The sequence below is a fragment of the Crinia signifera genome, chromosome 7 (assembly GCF_055691185.1).
Source record: "Crinia signifera chromosome 7, ASM5569118v1, whole genome shotgun sequence".
Classification (NCBI taxonomy): domain Eukaryota; kingdom Metazoa; phylum Chordata; class Amphibia; order Anura; family Myobatrachidae; genus Crinia; species Crinia signifera.
Genome location: NC_139223.1, coordinates 126,722,886 through 126,745,495, shown reverse-complemented (window position 1 = coordinate 126,745,495; position 22,610 = coordinate 126,722,886). Strand labels below are relative to the sequence as shown.

The window sequence follows — 22,610 nt, the reverse complement described above, 5'->3', positions numbered from 1 at the left end:
TGCCCCCATACTGCAGACAGTTTTCTGTCTGCAGTATGGGGCAGCCATTTTCTAAGAGTCCATTTTCATTATAGCAGGAGCCGGCACCGGGAGAGACAGGACCGTGACCACAGATGCAGCCGGTCAGGGGAGGGAGGGAGGAGGGGAGGTGGGCGGCGAAAAATCTGCGCCGGGGCGGCGAAATTTAGGTAGTTACGCCACTGACCGGGAGTGTGCCTCTCTGCCATACAAGACAAAGCTAACAATCATAGAGCTGATGTGCATTTGAGAAAGAATTTTCCTTTGCAAGTGAACCAGAACATGGCCTTTATCTAGTTTAAAAAGTGAAAAAGAAGATGTCAGAATATGCTGCTAAGTTCTGCCTTGTAACAGTGAGATGGCTAGGGAGGGAGTTGTCAGATGTGTCACTAGTACTAGTTATTGCATTTGCAGGTACATTTGGTATAATAAAACCGGGGTGGGTATTGGGGGTGTCAGTCACTGGTGATGGTAGGGTATACCACTGGGATGGGTATGGGCTGTTAGATATGTTAGTGGTTACTGCAGGCACAAGGGGTATATTATTATCTAGATAATAATAATAACAGCAATAAGACAAGACAAATAGGGCGGGTCCTGTACTGACGTCAGATAAGTCCCGGTGGCTACTGCGGTCCGTCCGCGCTGTCACTGTGCGAACTGCGAAGCCGCTGAGTCACTGCAGGTGGCGTATTATACAATCACAGATACTGCCGAGTCACAGGATGGGAACCCGGCGGGCGCCAGGACCCGGGGGCGCGTCGCCTGCTGGATCAGAGGAACACTCTCTCCCTGAGACGCACACGCAGAGACAGGCGCAGAGAGACAGCCTGATACACACTGAGACTGCCAGAGCGAGACAGCATTACAGAGACACACTGAGACTCACTGACACAGCCAGACAGAGTCAGACACTGACGGATACACACTGCCGAGACAGTCACACAACAGAGCCAGGCTATTAGAGCATAAGCAAAGCTGACATAAACACAGACAATCAGAGACAACCAGATACAATAGTTAGACACTCTAGAGACTGACAGGGAAACAGTGACCGACCAAGACAAAAATAAGACAGAAACAAAGAGAGACATTATCATAAATACATACATCTTGACACTGAGCCATACACTACATGCAGCTCAAGGGAGCAGTGCAAAGAGACAGACAAAAACCTTGAAAGGTGAGTAACACAAGGTCTTGTTTATGTGTGCCATATAATAGTTTCAGTGCTTCATAAAATGTAACTTATTGCATGCATGTCCTCTTTGCGTGCAATGGTGTGCATATCCCCATTTCATTCTCCCCATTGCGTGGGATGGTGTGGATGCCCCCATTGCGTGGGATTGCGTGCATGCCCCCATTGCGTGGGATGGCGCGCATGCCCCTATTGCGTGGGATGGCGCGCATGCCCCCATTGCGTGGGATGGCGCGCATGCCCCCATTGCGTGGGATGGCGCGCATGCCCCCATTGCGTGGGATGGCGCGCATGCCCCCATTGCGTGGGATGGCGCGCATGCCCCCATTGCGTGGGATGGCGCGCATGTCCCCATTGCGTGGGATGGCGCGCATGTCCCCATTGCATTGTCTCCCTGTATTGTTCCTTTGTACGGCGCTGCGAAACACTTGTGGCACCTTATAAATAAAATTATAATAATAATAATAATAATGGTGCGCAGGAATTCCACATGCTCTCATTCTGTGGAGCTGCAATTATGCTCTCACTGTAAACACATGTACACACTATATAAAAGGCAGATCATCTCCCATCCTTTTTATTATGCAAATGACATCATGCATTGCAGTGGTCTCAAAATTGGTCCTTAGAACTCCAAACCGCACACATTTTCCAGGTCACCGGACAGGAGCACTAGTGTATATTATCAACTGTCCCATTTTAAAAATGTACATATGACCTGGAAAACATGAACTGTGGGGGTTATTCTGATTCACTCGGAAAGGCACAATCAATCTCTAATGGACAAAACCATATGCACTGCAGGTGGGGCAGATGTAACATGTGCAGAGAGAGTTAGATTTTCGTGAGTTATTTTGTTTCTGTGCAGGGTAAATATTGGCTGCTTTAGTTGTACAATGTAATTTAGATTTTAGTTTCAGCACACCCCACCCAAAGCTAACGCTCTCTGCACATATGTCATTTGCGCCACCCGCAGTGCACGTTTTTGCCCATTTTGAGAACAAATTTTCCATGCGAACAATTCTGAATTAGGCCTAAGTAACCTACTCAGATGCATTGAATAAAAAAAATGCAACCTTTATCAGTGGTGTGCTGTTCTCTCTCCTCCCGAGTGGAGGTGTGTGTGTGTATGTGTATGTATGTGTATGTATATATATATATATATATATATATATATATATATATATATATATATATATATATATATATATATATATATATAATGACACACATTTTAGTATAATTTTTTTAAATAATGTGTTTCATGTTTAGTTATTAAAATTATGGACTTTTAATCAACCGTCTTGCAAATCCTTCAGCCAGCACTGGCACACATACATTTTTTTTTTCTCTAGTAGTTAAACCTGGGGTGTGCCAGATTAAGGTCTAAATGGGCCTGGAGCTAAAAATTATCAAGGGCCTATTATGTGCAATAATAGGGGTTGTGGCCAGCACCTAATAATGTGGGAGGTGTGACCAGTGTTCTGGTTGGGTGGTCTGCTCATGGGTGTGTCTCTATTTGTGTAAATACTTTCAACTAATTATATATTACAAATTCTGACACTCACAGGATGCAGGGAGATATATTGCCGGATGCCCTCCAAAGGTGCACCCGCAGGACGCCGATGGGGTGAGGTGGCATTCCAGTGTTAAAAAATACTGAAAGCCAAAACTTGGTAGACAACATTTCAGCACCTTTTCACGTTATGCCACACAGATTAAGGGAAAATTCACATTTTGCCACATGGACTGAGCCAAAATACACACTATACCAAACAGATTGAGCCAAAATGCACAATATGCTTCTCAAACAGTGACATTGCGTGCCAAAGGCACGCATTAAAAATTTACACCATAATGCCCATTACATGTTAAGCCACGCACCATAATTTCTATTATGTATTCTGCCAAACACCATAATGCCAATTAAAAATTAAGCTACATACAGTGCTAATCACCTACGTGCTCATTGCCAGGGGTTCCATGCTCGTTGACATGTGGGATTACATGCTCATTGCCAAGGGGAATACATGCTCACGGTAACTGGGGGACAGCCACCGCCAGGCAGAAGTGACAGCCATCGACAGCCGGGTAGAGAGCGGGGGCTTTCACACCAAAAAATGCAGGGATTTACCTGGGAATATGGTCCCAGGATCATGCAGGGACATTCCCGGGCTGGCCCCTTTTATACCAGCCTAGTCTCTGCATTTTCTGGTGTGAAGGGGAGAGAACCCCCCCTTTAACCAGCTATATAGTTTAACACGGTGGTTCACAAACTTTTTTGTACCACGGCACCCTTGAGTATCAGAATATTTTTCACGGCACCCCTAGGTAAAAAATTTGTTGTCAATAGATTTAGAAAAAATATTAAATCAAGTAAATTGTGTTTATAGGTCATCCTTAGGATCAATTATGTAATGAGGAACCAGATTTGCTTTTATTTGCCCACATATTTCATAATTAGCGGGCATAAACTGGTTTTGCCTCAGGCATTGCCCATAACTATTATGAATTTGTCCAAGGCACCCCTGCAAGTGTTCCGAGGCACCCCAGGGTGCCTAGGCACACAGTTTGAGAACCACTGGTTTAACAGGCTATATATTTGTAACCAACTGACCCATTTACATGAGACCAGTATCATACTGAAGAACTTTTAAGTGCGCTGGGCCATTTGGTTCCAGAGAAATCTGCCCTCAAAGAACATGAACATCCATGAAATTACCTTTCAGAAATAAATAAATCGGTTTACTCACAATATCTCTGGAACCAATGAATCCATATGAACCAGCCTGGTATCAGATTGAAGGTCCAGCGATTTGGGTTTGAATGAACACAACTTCGAGCATCTGTGATGCCGGGGGGAGGGGGGTGAGGGGACTGGCAGCCTTCCGAACTGGGTGGGGGTCGGAATTAGCGGGTCCCGCGTTATCCTATGGGGAAAACGTTCCAGGTTTGCCCAGCTGTATCTATGGGTCCCGGGGGCTAGCAACGCGGGCTGGGCTCGTTGGAAAGCCCCAGTCCTCATCTACAAAATGGGCCTATTTGGAGAGTGGGCCTGGAGCTGTAGCTCTAATGTGTATAAATTGATACCAGAGAAGTCAGAATCCTATGGCAATTGATGAAACAAGACTGATTAAATTATATGAACTTATATTATTATTATTATTATGCTAATGTTAAAGTCATACAGGGATACTTTTCCACTTGTTGTTTTTCTGACAAAATCTTTTAGGCTAAAATGTACAGCTTCATACATATCCTAATAAAATTGTTAAGCACAGATGATTGCATTTCTGGGGTAGAGCAGAGAAACTACCATAGGCACCAATCAGCACCTGTTTTAATTTTCTAAGATGCCCTGACAGTATGGTTGCTATAGGTTACAGGTTGTAGGATGCAATACTTTGTTTTGGTTTTTAAAAATATGCTTCTCGGAATTTTAAACTTTCTGGATTTGCCATGATCACTGTTGTGCGAATTCGCAATCCTTTTGATTATCAAATGTGCAAGCGAAAATGGAGCTAGGAATTACAAAAATATCACAATTTGATGGACTGGAAGTTGGCATTTGACACTTTATGTGAGTGTCCTTAATACGCAGGTGATATAAGGAAGGGGGTACTTGTTTCCTATCTGGGCGCCCATCGCGGGCATCGCGGGTACATCGCATGTCATTATAATGACATGCGATGGGCCAGACGCGATGCCCGCGATTTTCCCATAGGGAACAATGTTAAATGCCTCAATTTACCCGCGATGACCGCGATTTACCATAGGAAACAATGTTAAATGGATCAATTTCCCCAAATTATCATAGGGAACAATGGGAAATGTGGCAAAAACACCCCTGAACATAAAAATGTCCCCCCAAAAGTAGTTGACGCCACCCCGCCATCAACGTGAACCCGAAGCGTGGCGAGCGGCGACGGTACGCGTCCTCCGACCTTTTCATGCCCTACTATCCACTAGGGCGTAGAGTGAGGATAGAATAGTGTGGCGAGCGCAGCGAGCCACCGAGCCCGAAGCGTGGCGAGGGGACGCGGATACCTTCACAGTTATACGCGTCCCCTCGCGGGCTTCCCAGGTGTCCATGGCGTCGCGGACACCTGGGAAGCCCGCGAAGGGACGCGTTTACCTGTGAAGGTATCCGCGTACCCTCGCGGGGCTCGCCACGCTTCGGGCTCGGTGGCTTGCTGCGCTCGCCACACTATTCTATTCTCACTCCACGCCCTAGTGGATAGTAGGACATGAAAAGGTCGGAGGACGCGTACCGCCGCCCCTCGCTGGCTCGCTGCGCTCGCCACGCTTCGGGTTCACGTTGATGGCGGGGTGGCGTCAACTACTTTTGGGGGGACATTTTTATGTTCAGGGGTATTCCCTATGATAATTTGGGTAAATTGATCCATTTAACATTGTTTCCTATGGTAAATCGCGGTCATCGCGGGTAAATTGAGGCATTTAACATTGTTCCCTATGGGAAAATCGCGGGCATCGCGTCTGGCCAATCGCACCCGATTTTTTATCGGCCGCGATGGCCCCGATTTTACCCCCGATGCCCGTGGGCGCACAGATAGGAAACCAGTACCAGGAAAGGTATGTGATGTCAGTGCCGGCCATGATCAACCGGTTTCTGTCACAGAGTTGTGGAAGGGTCCAACTTTTACACAGACGGTAAAAATCATTTGATGGCGAGTGAATTGTGTATGGATGTGCGGATTGTGAAATGTTTGCGATTCATTCCCAGATTTACACAGGGCAAGATTTCTATCTGTCTGGGTAGCTGCTAACAACTCAGTCATCTGCAAATTTGCAGATGAGCAATCAGGTCTGAATCAGGACCGATGTCTTTATATCATGAGCCTGTAGTTTATGTCCTGGGATACAGCATATCGCTGCTGACTGGATACAGCTGTAATGAGTACTATCACAGGATAATGAAAATAACAATTGTGCTTGGTGCGATAAATATATGAAAAACCTGGTACAGCAGGTAACCTGCCCTGCCGGTAGTGCACAGTGCAGACCTGGCACTGAATCTTGGTGTCCCCTTTGTTGCACACAAGATCTAACAGAAATGAAGCAGCGCTACGTTATAGGTTATAATCCACACGATTACATGGAATTGCCTGAAATGGTAACAAATTTATTACAAAAATATTTATTAAACACTTAATAAAAACAAATTAATATTTCATGAATAGAGCAACCTATCTGAGGCAGGTGAAAAAGCTGGCTTTGATTATGTCCTCTTAAAAAGATGGCAGGATTGTTTATGACAACAGCTGAATACAGTTTGCAAAATCTCACCAATGGTTGTTTAGGGATTTTTCCGGCTTGGGTCCGATGGTCCTCCCTAAGATGCGGTTGTGCAAAGTTGGTAAATGGCCGCTGGAGGATGATCAAGGACCTCGTGGGGCTTCCCAAAGTATGGTGGAGTATTTCACTGTTGTAGATAAGTGCTGGTTGTCAATCCAATATTAGCCTTATGAAGGATGGGCTTGAGTCTTGTGCCAGAGTTAATTTGCCAAGGGGTATGCTCTCAATGCCACCATGCAACACATGATAGCTGCCATTATTAATTGACTAAATGACCCTTGTTCCTGCCCTGGCTAGATGGGTCTGTTCTAGCTAATACAATCCTACAATTATTTTTGTATGTTTCTAAGGCAAGCCACTAAACCTGCTCTGCCCTCAAAAGTTGACAGAATAATTATAGCATTATAATGGTTTGTGTATGAAATCTTGCCATCAGTCCAATATAAACAGACATAAAGGGGGAAAGGTACTTGTGAGTTATCTGGGCGCCCGATTTTTTGATTGTATGCCTTAAGTTAAGGCATACAATCAGATGCGATGCGATGCGATATTGCATCGCATCGCATCGCATGCGACCATCGGATGCGATGACCCGATTTTTCCATAGGAATCAATGTTAAAATGATTCCTATGGAAAAAGGGGTCCTTTTCATACCCCTACTATCCAAGTGGGCATGGAGTTGGATATAAACCTGTGGCGAGCGTAGCGAGCCACCGAGCCCGAAGCGTGGCGAGCGTAGCGAGCCCCGCGAGGGGACGGTATTCTGTGTCCCCTCGCGGGGCTCGCTACGCTCGCCACGCTTCGGGCTCGGTGGCTCGCTACGCTCGCCACAGGTTTATATCCAACTCCATGCCCACTTGGATAGTAGGGGTATGAAAAGAACCCCTTTTTCCCATTGAATTCCATGTTAAAATGGACTCAGTCCATTTTAACATTGATTCCTATGGGAAAATCGGGTCATCGCATCGCATCGCATCCGATGGTCGCATGCGATGCGATGCGATGTGCCCGATCCGACCCGATTTCGAAATCGGGCGCCCAGATAACTCACAAGTACCGGGGGAAATTTACTAAAGGAAATTTGTAAAAAATAGGTGTATTTGTATCCAGAAATACACTTATTTTTTACATTTACTATCCCGAAAATACGGCAATTCGTATTTGTATTGATAGCACATCAATACGACTACGAATTGACGTATTTTCGGGATAGTAAATGTCAAAAATAAGTGTATTTATGGATAGAAATACAACTATTTTTTTTACAAATTTCCTTTAGTAAATTTCCCCCAAAATGTATTTTTGATTAACACACAAAATAGCACGTCATGGATCCATTATGCCCCTTTCAGACCGCACTAAAAAAACGGTGTTTTGCCAATTTTTAACCATTTTAAAATGGTAATATGTGCGGTCTGAAAGGTGCAGAGTGATTTTTACCGTTCCAAAAAAAAACCGTTTTTTGGAAACTGTAAAAAAGCAGGGTCCTACCTGTTTTAGACCCTTTTTTTGCTGTCTGAAACGGTACCCAGGCAGCAGTGAGCACTATTGGTCCCCAGCGCAGTGCATATTTAATGAGCTGGCCGCTCTTACATATGCGCATATGTAATGAGCGGCCAGCTCATTAAATATGCGCTGCGCTGGCTCAGAGCGGACCAGCTAATGCTCAGTGTCAGACCCCCTACCCTTACCCTTCCAGCATCCTGCAGCTCTCCTCCCTGCCTTCAGTGCGGGAGCTCCTGCTGGCAGTCTAGGTGCGGACTCTGGTGCCTGATCCCCTCGCTCTATACCTCCAAGAGGTCACTGCCCAGCGCATCTCCGGGATGTCACATGCTGCTTTCACATCACAAAACTGCTTTAGACCAGGTATTTACATGCAATGTGAAAGGGGTTAAACTTGCTCTGACCCGTTTTAAAAAACATTTTAAATACCTGGTCTAAGCAGGTTTTGCGGTGTGAAAGCAGCATTAGTGTTCTTGTATGCATACTTTCCATTTATTTTTCCTTGGGAGTGGGTGAAGTTGATTTCATAAAATAAATGACAATTGAATTTACTGTGTACATAACACTTTGAGCACCATGGGGTAGATGTATGAAGCAGTGATAAGGGAGGAGAAGTGATAAAGTGCCAGGTACTTTATAATCGGCTCCTGACTGTTAAGTTACAGGCTGGGTTTAAAAAGGAACAGCTAGGAGCTGATTAGCCAATGCTAAAGTACCAGGCACTGTGTCACTTCTCCTACCTTATCACTGCTTCATACATCTACCCCATTTACTTTAATGTTTGCATGTGTTTATGTTGCTATTTGCATAAAATTCTTTTAAGTGATATATATCATACTAATGATGTTTGTTCCCATAGGTGCCTTTAACCCTATTTGAGAAAATGGTGACGCTGGGGGATTATTGCGAGCACAATGGAAGTGTGTCCCATGCCTGGTTGGACTACGGCCTCTCTCCATGTTTTTATTTCACATTGGTACCATCCGTGCTCCTAAGCTTTTCTCTTCTCCTGGGAACCTTGCAATCAGCCTTTTATGCCAAGCACAGCCGGACAATGGAACCCAAGTACATTCCTAAGTCCCGTCTGTACCATCTTCAGCTGGCACTGACCATTGTTCTGATGTCACAGGCTGTGGGCGGACTGATCTGGCAGGCTGCAAGTAGTGATGTCTTATATGGATACATGATACTGCATGGCTGCCTCTCTGCCGGGGCTTGGGGATTTAGCATATGGCTCATTCATTTGGAGCGCACAAGGGCCCTTGAGCGAGAGAGGAGTAGGGGACATGGAGTGGTACTACTTCTGTTCTGGGCACTGGCCTTTGCTGCTGAGAACTTGGCATTTATATCCTGGAAGAGCCCCCATTGGTGGTGGATGTCGATGGATACTGTACCGCAAAAGGTAAGTCCTCACCATTACTACATGTTTAGGAGTATCAACTCTTGACATGGATACATGGAGCAGAATAGGACTGATCAAAGTATACAAGTTTACAAAGCCTGGCGCTGCTTAGCCTGAAGGTTGTTCCTGACCCTTTTGGTTCAGTGGCAGTAGATAGATGGGCTTATGCGCTGCCAGTGGGTGCAGAGTGTTAGATAATGTGTGAAATTTCAGTAAATGTGTGTGCAAAGAGGAAATAATCAAAATTAGCACGTTGCAGGTTCATGTACTTAATGCAAGTAAAATGCAAATGCATATAACAAAATAAGCAACAAAACAAAAAACAAAAATGGGCATAAGGTTTGTTATCTAAAATAGGAAGGTAGGGTGAAAGAAAAGTTCCGTAGATTCCCCTCACTTAGATGTGGGGTTCCTGGATGTCTTTATTCAGGGATTTCACTGCAGTGTCGCCTCAGGGGGATTCCCCATAGATGTACAGGCAGTTCTTTAGGGTTCCCTTCACAATCCTATATGCCCCTCACCTGGAGCCTATGGTCCCCCTCAGCGATTTGCAGTGAAAAGATAAAAGTATGGCTTTATCCTGGGGATGCGGTAACTCTCAGGGGAGCCCTATGGGGCTTCGTACGATTCTTTACGAACCCCTCTAATATCCCATAGACTCTTATAGAGCCTATTTCCCCTTCTAGTTCTGCATCTATACAGTACATATGTCAGTGTTTGCACCCTGTGTGCAGTGGGATGAGCTGTCAGCGGCGTCCTGCTGGACAAGCTCTGTTTGTACACAAGCTTCACTCATGGTTAGTCGGTCTTGCTGGAGGTTTTGGACCGCTACTGGCTCCCGCTTTGTGTGTCATTGCTCCAGGTGAGCCTACTCTGATTAAGGCGCGCTCGTCCCCAGACGGCCGTGCTCAAACTTCCGTCTGGCGGTACAGCGTGTCTCTCTGGGCGGGTGGACTTAACGGTACTCCGTCCCTGTGCGTGTCAATCAAAAGGACGCTGAGTCTCTGTTGTCGCTGGACTCTGGCATCTTCTCACTCCTGATGCGCCAGATCTCCCTGGATTGGTCGCCTTACTTGGGGCTGTAAATAAATGGTGGTGTAGCTGGGTCAAGTCTTGATGTAGCAATCTTGTTTGTGTAACCAACGTGTTTTGGCTTTTCAAGGTTACTGGTTATACTTCCTGGGTGATGGTTGTTCTTCCCTCCTTTGATAGGTGTTAACTTCAGTTAGACACTACTGTAGTATATCTACTGAAGCAGATGTTCATCACAGTTTCATCAACAGCAGGAATTGAAAGGATTTTTTGGTACTTGTGTAGTTTCACGGCGCCAGCATGGCGCCGTGCTACTTCCGGGCTCTACGCTCGCCACAAACTATGTTAAAAAAAGTAACTTAACTCCATGCCAACATGGATAGTTCATACCCCCACTATCCATGTTGGCATGGAGTTGATTTTAAATAGCGTAGCAAGCCACCGAACCCGCAGCGTGGGCGAGCGAAGCGAGCCCCGCAAGGGGACTCAGACGCACGGCGCCATACTGGCGCCGTGAAACTACACAAGTACCGTTTTTTTTTTTTGTTTTTTTTTTAACATACGTTTTTTTACAATCCAAAACACGCAATAGAGTGGGAAATGAAAAAGCAGTTAAGGTGGTTACATGCTTCAGAGCCTTTTTATGTTGAGGACATGTACAAAGACATGTTCATGTTTGACAGCAACTGATTTTGGTATATTTACTGCCGAGGATGAGCAGGGCTGCCTGCTCGCTGTGACAGCTCGCACTGTCAGTATTCAAAAACAGAGCGAGGGGGAATCGGCGTATGGTGGGGGCATATGTCAAATTCTTGATGCATGTGTGTATTTAATCTATTACCGTGTTCATTTTGTATTACTATAACAAGGTTTAACATCTAAAATGAAACCGTTTGCTTAAGAAAAAAATTTTCTATGAAAATCCTGTTTAAATCACAAAATCTGCTTTACATTAAAAAAAAATATGATTTCAATCAAATTTTTATGCAACCTTGCCTCAAACCAATTCTGGACATCTTGGTACTGATGCCATGGTGCATTATCCTGCTAAAATATTCCATCTCTGTGACTGGTACATAAAGTCCATAAGGGACTACAAATGGTCATCAAGCAATGCTATATATCGGTTACTGCTCAATAGCGTGTTCAGGGGGCCCAATGGACCCAACACATGTCATGTGAACACACCCCACACCAGCACAGTGCCTTGCTGACAACTGGGATTAATGGTCTCATGGAGTCTGCACCACAGTCCTTCTGTACCGTCAACCCAAAACAACTGGATCTAAGACTCATCGGACCATGCCACATGCTGCCATTTCTCCCAGGTCCTGTTAGCGATGTCACAAACCCAGATTAGGTGTGTCCATTTTCTTAGTGTTAACAGAGTCACTCTTGTGGATCATCTGCTCCTACCGGTATATACCCTGGAAGCTATAGAATGCCGCACTGACTTGCGTCTGGTACCTCCTTCATTGAAAGTTATTTGAGTCAATGGTCTTTTACCAAGGCAGCCACTGCACTGTCCATTATGGGTGGTAATGCCTTCCATGAGGTATTCACTGTACACCATAGATCGCTGAGCATTGAATGTCTGCACATCTGTCAGGCACCCACAAGTACTATGCTGATACAGTATGAATTGAAAACAATCATTGCATGTAGAAACATGCAGAAGAAGAATGGTCTTTATTGGTTTGTGTACAGTTATCAATTTTCACCCAATAACTATCTGTTTGTGACTGGCTGAAGAATTGATCTGATCCTGGCTCCGTTCTCCTGAATTTGTTGCATCCCTCTTAGACAATGTTGTTACTCTCCCCATAGGCAATATATAAATAAGTGGCAATCATTTACTAGGCAAAACCACATCTTTTTTTTGTCCTGTAAACGATTGCCGCTTTAAAAATAAGGACTCCAAGGAATTATCAAACAGAATGCATCTCTCAGGCTAATATATTTTGCCTTTTAGGGGAAGAGTGAAAATATGTAAATGGCACATGCCATGCCTGTAGGTATTTCAGTGATTTATTATCCCCTGCATGTATAATTCAGCTTGACTCTTCTCCCAATATCTCTAGGTGCAGTTTGGCCTGTGGACTCTGCGATACATCTGCACATTATTCCTATTCATGTTAGGATTTCTGGCCCCTGGTCGACCTCGCAAACCATACATCCTTCTTATTAATGAAGATGAAAGGGACGTGGAGAATACGCAGGTGAGAGATAATAGATCTGAACATAGTGTCATTAAAGTGGAACCAACATCAACCCTTATTTACCAGTGACCTGTTCCCCTCCATGAATTGGAATACAATAAATTTTACGTTTTATATTTTGTAATGCACAAGGAAATAGAGAGTTGTAGAGGGATAGATGACAGCCTTCCTCTTACTGCAGAAAGACTTGATTTTTAACTTAATCAGGGCTTGTGGGATACATGTTATGTTGTACATTTGCACTATAAGGGTAAACCTGATGTCCCCTCAATTAGCTGAGGATAAGCCACCAGTATTGTAATAGAAAAGCTGAAATAGTGTTAGCAGGTGCTGTATGGTAACACATGATTTTTTTAGTAGATACACCATGAACAATACTGAGGCACTTTGAAATTGCACTGGGAAGAAATGCAGACACACTTATGTTGTGCTTTGTGATCCTCACTTACTTATAGTTTACAAATGACTCTTTAAAACCTGTATGCTTCACTTGGCATTATACACTCCATTTGATTGGTGTTTATTGCATGTGGGCAGGATTATTAGTTCTAGTTTCATTAACATTTTTGTTCTATCATAACTTGGACATCTTCAGCTCACTGCTCATTCGTTAGCAAATACTGTTTATCTCTGCTTTGTGTTTAATTGTTTTTTCCTCTTGTTTGTTTCAGCCTCTGCTGAGAGGTCCAAATGAGTCCACATGGCAGGGCTTCAATAAGAAGGTGCGTTTACTTGTCCCATACTTGTGGCCAAAGGGAAATGTTCTGCTACAGCTTCTGGTTCTCCTCTGCATGGGCTTGATGGGTCTAGAACGAGTCATCAATGTCTTTGTTCCCATATACTATAAGAACATAGGTAAGATGGTAATTGTAAGTCTCACTTCCCATTCATCACTAACATCTAGATTTCTAAATTCCATATTCGTCATGTTTCTGGTGCCTCGGTCAACCTCCGCTCACAACCTTCCTGATGAAGGCTTACACTGCTTCCAGGTTCCCTGCTTCATTGTCACCTATTTGCTGTAGCTAGAGCTTCTCTGATGCTCTAGGATTCTATGAAAAAAAAAACTTACACTGGAACAGGCTTTCACAAGCACATGAGGGGGAATTAGCAATACGACTTGAATACTACGTTTTGGTAGAAAATGTAGAGGTCTTAAGCTGGCTACATATTGGACGACTTTTTCAATGGTTTGCCTGATTCCAACAGATCAGAATGACACAAATTAAAAAATTTCCAATTCAGGCATCCTGCATGTACAGCCAACCGGAGACATTGTAAGCAGGGGCCATGCTACCGAATGACTCATGGCCCCTGTCGTCACTCCGTCACTGCCACCAGCAGCAAGTGTGTATGCCCTTGCCGATGCCGGGTCCCATTGCCAGCGATGTCATGCTTGGATACACATTAACTGATTTGTAGCCAGCTTTAGTTACATGTATTTGCCAAGATATGGTTAAGTAACTAGACCGCTTCTTGGCTTGTCTGACACAGGCGGTCCCTAACAATGCATGATAACAGTACGCACTCTGGGCCATATAATTATCTTTGGTAAGGTCACATGATAATAGCACTTACAAAAAAATATATCAAATTGAGAGACCACTTACCTGGAGTCGCCCATAGTTTCCCCAAATAGCACTACAAGAACCAGCATGCTTTCCAAATGCTGGTCCCATTTGTGCCTCTCAGAACTGAAAAAATCTGTTTTGTGATTTTATGCATTCTCTCTCTCTCTCTCTCTCTTACAGTGAACCAGCTGACGGAAGGGTCTACATGGAATGCCCTGGCGCTCACTGTTTGTGTATACGTTCTGCTCAAGTTTTTGCAGGGTGGAGGAGCAGGTAATTTTGTATGGAGGATTCTGTCAATTTTAGTAATCATTTAGCCATCATCAACTGTTACAGTGTTAAACTTCAGAATACAGAAAACTGAGGTGTTTATTTATTTAGATGGGAGTTCAATTAAAGATGGGATTTTACTGTGGGCAACCAATCAGATTCTATCTACAGATGGGGCCGATCTCGTTGGAGCAGCTCCCGGCACGACTATTGTCATGTGATAGGTTCGCCGTCCACCAAGAATCTTGGCAATGGGATGCACCGCCAGCTTTTCCGATATGGCGAACTGACAGAGTCTGGCCCAATCTGTATTATCTTATAGAAAGTGTTAAAAAAATATAAACAATTAGTATAATGTAGGAAATTCTGATTGGTTGCTATGAGTAAAATCCGCTTTTCTTCCATCTTGGTAAATAAACCCCTGAGGGTTTTACTGATGCACTAGATATATTTGCAGCCTGAATGTCCCCCAGTCCTACCCTTGAACCAAAAGAAGATAACCATGCAATATATTATGGGTAATATTCTATGGAGCTCTCACACCTGTGTACAATACATATATGCATGAAATATACTCTCTTTCCTTCATTCTCTCTCTCTCAATGAATGTAGGACTTATCTTCAGGATAGAAGTATCCTGGGGTGGTAATAGTTGTTTTAATTAAAATGTTTTCTGTTAAAGTTGTTTCTAATGCAAATTGAATGATGTAAAGCAGCAGTTCTCAAACTGTGGGTCCTGACCACAAAGTGGATCCCGACCTTCTCAGCATGGGGTCGTGACTCCATGTTGCTGAAGGGTGGCGAGCGCCCGCGGTACGCGTCCTCCGACCTTTTTATACCGCCACTATCCACGTCGGCGTGGAGTTGATTTCAGATAGTGTGGCGTGCCACCGAGCCCGAAGCTTGGCGAGCGGACGCCGAATACGAGCCCGAAGCGTGGCAAGGGGACACGGAATACATGTAAAGTAAACCGTGTCCCCTTGCGGGGCTCGCTGCGCTCGCGGAAATCGTGGGCGCCGTTCTAGGAAACAAGTACCGCAACTTACAGTATGCCTCAGACAATGTAATGGGGCTGTAACAGAAATTGAGACATTACATCAAATTGTCCACCAAATTTACCTCTAATCTATATACATTTATGCCCCTTTCAGACTGCACTTTGGAAACGGTATATTGCCGTTTTTTTACCGTTTTAAAACGGTAATCTGTGTGGTCTGAAAGGTGCAGATCCAATTAACCGGTTTGAAAATACCGTTTTTTTCAAACCGGTTAAAATGCAGGGTCCTACCCGTTTCAGACCCGGTATTTTGGGATCAAAATCGGGTCTGAAACGGTATTTAGGACCCAGCCAATGAGCTGGGTCCTAAATTCAGCGCAGTGAATATTTAATGAGCGCTCATTAAATATTCATAGCACTGGAGCCGCCCGCCGCCGACCCCCCCCCCCCCCCCCCCCCCCCCGCGCGTTAACATTACCCGATCTCCCGGGGTAACATCCCCCGATCTCCCAGTGCAGTATTCAGCCCCCCCCCCTCCCCTCCGTGCAGCCGGTGCCTGAGTTCGGTTGCAGATCCCGGCAGTAGTAAGGACCGATGCGCTTATAAGAAAAGTGACTTTCGGAAAATGGCTACCCCCACACGAAAGACAGTTTTTTTAAATGGATTTTCCTATGGGGCAGACATTTTCCGAAAGTCACTTTTTTTTATAAGCGCATCGGTCCTTACTACTGCCGGGATCTGCAACCGAACTCAGGTACCGGCTGCACGGAGGGGGGGACGGGGGGGGGGCGGCTGCCCGGAGGGGGGGGGGAGGGAGGCGGCACTGATGGCTGCACTGGCTTTGACCCTGTATTTGGAAAGTTTCCAAAAACGGGTCTGCCAGTGTCAAAAAATTGACACTTAAACGGTAATATACCGTTTAAGAGGTGCGGTGTGAAAGGGGTTTTACCTGGCAGACCCGTTTTTGGAAATGTTTTCAAATACAGGGTCAAAGCCAGTTATGCGGTCTGAAAGCAGCATTAATGACTATTTCAGATTATGTCACACTGCTGAAACAGCATTGCAGTATCTTGTTTATTTTCTATTTTACATTATCTGGATTGGTGACCGAAAAAGTGACAGACTCCTAATAAGAATGTTTTAAAGAAGATATATATTCTACATGGGAGTGTGTACCATATAATATAACCCTTAATATATTGCTTAATATGAAGCTAACCATCAATAAGGTGCAGTGTATCTATTATATTATTTGCTGAAAAATCACTTGCACTTTATACTGTATATCTTTGTGTTGGAGGGAGATCAAAGCTGTTGCAGAAACAAAGAGGTGCTGCAGTTTGCAGAGGCGCTTTAAGAGAGGAGGAGGCCCGGGTGCAGCCTCCTCTACTCGGTCCCCCTCCTCTCTCCCGGCCACCATGCTGCCACTCTGGTGCACAGCGCAGTAGTATATGAGCAATAGAGGGCGTATGCGCAGAACTCCGAAAAAATGTTACCGCAGGATTCCGGCAGTGCTACTGCCTTCATCGTGGGGCTCTGGAGGGGTAAGTGGGTGCAGGGTGAGGTCCCCCTTGGATTCGGGGTCCTGTGTGCACTGCGCACATTGCACCCATTCTAAATATGCCACTGGGGGTTTGTGTATTTTTGATGTAATGCTTACCCTTATTCTGCATGGCATATGTGAATTATTTGAGGGCCCGTGATCTTTTGATCTAGATTTGAAAAGGAATGACTGTTGCCCACACTGGATTTTTATTATTATTTGCTGTCATGAGGTCTTTAAATGCCTATAAATAATATTATATAGATGGTCACTTCAGTATTCAGTAATAACATATAGGTGATTGGGATATGTGGCATCTCTTGTGCTCTGTGTCCATAATAAAATCATTTATTAGCTCTCCGGTTATTTTTTATCATCTATCCCAGTGGTTCTCAAACTATTTTACTCTGGGACGCTATCGGACAATAAAAATTATTACAGGGCCCCCAGCAAGTTACCACAGACTGGTCGACACACATGTGTGGTCAGCAGACCGCACATACATGGCAGCATTGTGGAGGCACAAAACAGAAGTGACCACTAATACATGCATTTGATTTCTTATACAACAGCAATGATGAGCTCCTTATGGAGTCCCTGCACTGCATATCTTTTTATTAATATAATTATGGAAATGTTAAAGCTTATATGCTGTGAAGGCTTTGGGGATGGCAGTGTATGACAAGAGAGGCAGTGGGTGAGAGGCAGAGGATGGCTGGAGCGCTGCCTTATGACTCCTCAGATCCCTAAGCTAGTGATGCAAGGAATCTAAATTTACAGATGATACAACTAAGTTTTCAGACTCTTGGACCACTGACTGAGATCAGAGAAGTAATTATCCTGATGGTCAGCAACATGGATTCGCAACCCCATGCTGAGATGGGTGTGACCCACTTTGTGGGTAGGACCCACAGTTTGAGAAGTACTGATACTGTATATACCAATGGTTATCTGTCACCACTTCACAAGATTTGGCATATTTATTTTAGCATTGTTTTAACCTCCTCTGTCCACCACTTTTTCTTAAGGTGCAACAGGATTTATAAGTAACTTGCGCACCTTCTTGTGGATCCGCGTTCAGCAGTTTACAAACCGCAATGTGCAGATCCGCCTCTTCTCCCACCTCCACTCTCTGTCCCTGCGATGGCATCTTGGTCGTAAGACGGGGGAGGTGTTACGTAGTGTGGACAGAGGAACCAGCAGCATCAACAGCCTATTGAGGTACTGTCTTTTTTATTTTAGTGCACTCGATATTCTGTTCGGAGCTTGTATGACTAAAAACTTTATCTCTCTTACAGTTACATAGTATTCAGTATACTTCCTACCATTGCTGATATTATCATTGGAATCATCTATTTTACATCTTCCTTCAACGCCTGGTTTGGACTGATCATTTTCATCTGTATGACTTTATACCTGAGTAAGTGATGGATTGTCAGCATATATTACTATATATATATATATCTATCTAGCTCTAGTACAGATGTGCCCCCCACATATAAGGCTTTATATAAAGCACTATGGAAAAAGGCCACAGCTACTGCATCCGGGGGTGGGTTAGGTTTAAGCGGCAGGGCACGAGGGTTAGACTGCCCCATTTTTGTACGATAACAGGGCTGCTACCGCAAAAACACACAGGATTCACTTAAACTGTGGTTTGTTTGTTTTTTACGGGTGATCTGATTAGATAGCTTATGACATATCGGGGGAAAACTGATTTTCTTTGCACCCAATGTTTTACCATAGTTAATTGGATACCCCTCTCAATTGCACATAAATATACAGCTGTGGCATATAAAAAAGTATTGGGCAAAACAGAGGCCGGACGATAGAGGAATCACCTAGAACATGCACAACGGCAGTAATAGTGTAGGAGAACACCTGTGTGTGGGTGTGTGTGTGTGTGTGTGTGTGTGTGTGTGTGTATAGATCTGGTTGGTGAAGCAATCATACAAATACATATGTGTGGCAACTTTCAACATGTTAATGGCTGGGATTTTCTCCAAGTACAGGGGATATGACAATGTGTATGGTCATGCCAGGAAAGCAACCCTTTTTAGGTGTTGTAGTAGCTTATTAAAGTATACAGATTTTTTCTGTTAACCCTTTGTTACAGCCCTCACCATCATCATTACTGAATGGAGAACTAAATACCGCCGGGATATGAACACCAGAGACAATGAGGCCAAATCTCGAGCCGTTGACTCATTATTGAACTTTGAAACGGTAACTGATATTTCATTGCTCTATGTCAGGGGTGGGCAATAAACAGCCCTCCAGCTGTTGATGAACTACACATCCCAGCATGCCTTGCCTTAGTTTTGCTATTTGGTCATGCTGAAACTGATGCAAGGCATGCTGGGATGTGTAGTCCATCAACAGCCGGAGGGCCACTTTTTGCCCACTCCTGCTCTATGTGCTATTAACTGCTTTCTGGGTGAGTCAGATATGGACCCTCCTGCATCTTTGGATGCAGAACCAATGCTTAAATATATCAATGCCACAGGTGGAGTCTGAAGAAAAATACAGGCCTTCTTCCAGCATTGCAAATCTGAGTGCTGTGCCCTAAGACGCAGCATTGGATCACCATCGCAGCAAGGTCGCTGTCATCACCCGTTCCGCTAAGGGGTCTATGTATCAAGCCTTGGATGGAGATAAAGTACCAACCAGCTCCTTAATATCATTTTTCAAACATCTCCGTCCAAGGCTTAGTACAAGTCCCAAGCTTTATATTTTAGCCTGACTTTATTCAGGGAGTTTGATTATCAGTGTGCCATTGTTCAGGGATCCCAAGTATCATTGTGCTGTTCTGCATTCCCAAGTGTCAGTGTGTCATTGTTCTGGGAAACCAACATGTTAGTGTGCTGTTGTTCTGGGGTCCCTAAAAAGTGCCCCCCAAAATATTGTGTTGCATACCTATTCTATAAAAGGCCTCTGCAATAAATGGGGTGTGGGAAAACAAAAACTTTGATAAGATGTCTGTAAATGACATTGTATACAAAACAAATCATTTACACGTTTCCTTGTGCTGACTGTAAAAGTGTTCCTAGCAGAACTATAGGTGGCCATGGCAGTATTTATATACACCTGTTGTGTAGAGCCAGAGGTGGCAGAATTTAAAACAATATTTTGGAGACTGCACTTTAGCAAGTGATAACCCCAAGGTACAAATAATTTATTTGGTTCCCAGATTTGTTATTATTAACAACGATATTAATAATAGCTGTAGCTTTCCTTTTTGCCTTCTCAGTGATGTCGCTGGTTCCTAGCAAATGGTAGACTGCATTATCAGGGATGTCACTGGTTCCTAGCAAATGGTAGACTGCATTATCAGGGATGTCACTGGTTCCTAGCAAATGGTAGACTGCATTATCAGGGATGTCGCTGGTTCCTAGCAAATCGTAGAATGCATTATCAGGGATGTCGCTGGTTCCTAGCAAATGGTAGAATGCATTATCAGGGATGTGATTTGCTTCCTAGTGAATTCCAAAGCTGCATAATTCTAAATATTTGTTCAGCTCCCGATACAAATGCCTTCACATGAAAGGTACCTTGTAATGCAGAAATGTCAAAATTGCATTATCACTTCACTGTACTCCCACCTCCTACATGTGCCTGCCCAGGCTCTTCGTCTGTCGCACTTATCTCCACCCTTTCTATTCCCATGGGTGCATCTCCTCACACGCACTCAAACACCGAATAGAAACATGTGAAGGCGTATAGTGTGTGCAGAGGGGAGATACAGTGTAATGGTGGGGTTGTAATTCACCGTGATCCAAATGGTAAGAGGGCCCTGATCACAAGCTTATAATCTATACATACACAAATGCAGATTTTCACTTGAGTGTTACAAGAAACTTTTGAAGTGTAGTTCTCTTCTTTTGGTCAATAGAAATGACTATGTTGCTGTATAATCCAGCTGTTTTATAGAACCTAGCAAATTCCTAGCAAATGGTAGACTGCATTATCAGGGATGTCGCTGGTTCCTAGCAAATGGTAGAATGCATTATCAGGGATGTCGCTGGTTCCTAGCAAATGGTAGACTGCATTATCAGGGATGTCGCTGGTTCCTAGCAAATGGTAGAATGCATTATCAGGGATGTCGCTGGTTCCTAGCAAATGGTAGACTGCATTATCAGGGATGTCGCTGGTTCCTAGCAAATGGTAGAATGCATTATCAGGGATGTCGCTGGTTCCTAGCAAATGGTAGACTGCATTATCAGGGATGTCGCTGGTTCCTAGCAAATGGTAGAATGCATTATCAGGGATGTCGCTGGTTCCTAGCAAATGGTAGAATGCATTATCAGGGATGTCGCTGGTTCCTAGCAAATGGTAGACTGCATTATCAGGGATGTCGCTGGTTCCTAGCAAATGGTAGAATGCATTATCAGGGATGTCGCTGGTTCCTAGCAAATGGTAGAATGCATTATCAGGGATGTCACTGGTTCCTAGCAAATGGTAGACTGCATTATCAGGGATGTCGCTGGTTCCTAGCAAATGGTAGAATGCCTTCTCAGGGATGTCGCTGGTTCCTAGCAAATGGTAGAATGCATTATCAGGGATGTCGCTGGTTCCTAGCAAATGGTAGAATGCATTATCAGGGATGTCGCTGGTTCCTAGCAAATGGTAGAATGCATTATCAGGGATGTCGCTGGTTCCTAGCAAATGGTAGACTGCATTATCAGGGATGTCACTGGTTCCTAACAAATAGTAGACTGCATTATCAGGGATGTCACTGGTTCCTAGCAAATGGTAGAATGCATTATCAGGGATGTCGCTGGTTCCTAGCAAATGGTAGAATGCATTATCAGGGATGTCGCTGGTTCCTAGCAAATGGTAGAATGCATTATCAGGGATGTCGCTGGTTCCTAGCAAATGGTAGACTGCATTATCAGGGATGTCGCTGGTTCCTAGCAAATGGTAGAATGCATTATCAGGGATGTCGCTGGTTCCTAGCAAATGGTAGACTGCATTATCAGGGATGTCGCTGGTTCCTAGCAAATGGTAGAATGCATTATCAGGGATGTCGCTGGTTCCTAGCAAATGGTAGACTGCATTATCAGGGATGTCGCTGGTTCCTAGCAAATGGTAGAATGCATTATCAGGGATGTCGCTGGTTCCTAGCAAATGGTAGACTGCATTATCAGGGATGTCGCTGGTTCCTAGCAAATGGTAGAATGCATTATCAGGGATGTCGCTGGTTCCTAGCAAATGGTAGAATGCATTATCAGGGATGTCGCTGGTTCCTAGCAAATGGTAGAATGCATTATCAGGGATGTCGCTGGTTCCTAGCAAATGGTAGACTGCATTATCAGGGATGTCGCTGGTTCCTAGCAAATGGTAGAATGCATTATCAGGGATGTCGCTGGTTCCTAGCAAATGGTAGAATGCATTATCAGGGATGTCGCTGGTTCCTAGCAAATGGTAGACTGCATTATCAGGGATGTCGCTGGTTCCTAGCAAATGGTAGAATGCCTTCTCAGGGATGTCGCTGGTTCCTAGCAAATGGTAGAATGCATTATCAGGGATGTCGCTGGTTC

General features: G+C 44.4%; 1 protein-coding gene across 1 annotated transcript in view; it reads left to right on the top strand.

Annotated features, from left to right (window-relative positions):
* The first annotated feature begins 651 nt into the window (after nt 1-651).
* Nucleotides 652-22,610, top strand: part of ABCB6 (ATP binding cassette subfamily B member 6 (LAN blood group)) — a 40,513-nt gene continuing 18,554 nt past the window's right edge. The window contains exons 1-8 of the mRNA XM_083153749.1: nt 652-1,201; nt 8,896-9,438; nt 12,552-12,689; nt 13,361-13,544; nt 14,441-14,533; nt 18,099-18,291; nt 18,369-18,490; nt 19,187-19,296. Coding sequence (XP_083009875.1) covers nt 8,920-9,438; nt 12,552-12,689; nt 13,361-13,544; nt 14,441-14,533; nt 18,099-18,291; nt 18,369-18,490; nt 19,187-19,296 — 1,359 coding nt within the window. The 5' untranslated portion in view covers nt 652-1,201; nt 8,896-8,919. The remainder of the gene's footprint in view (nt 1,202-8,895; nt 9,439-12,551; nt 12,690-13,360; nt 13,545-14,440; nt 14,534-18,098; nt 18,292-18,368; nt 18,491-19,186; nt 19,297-22,610) is intronic.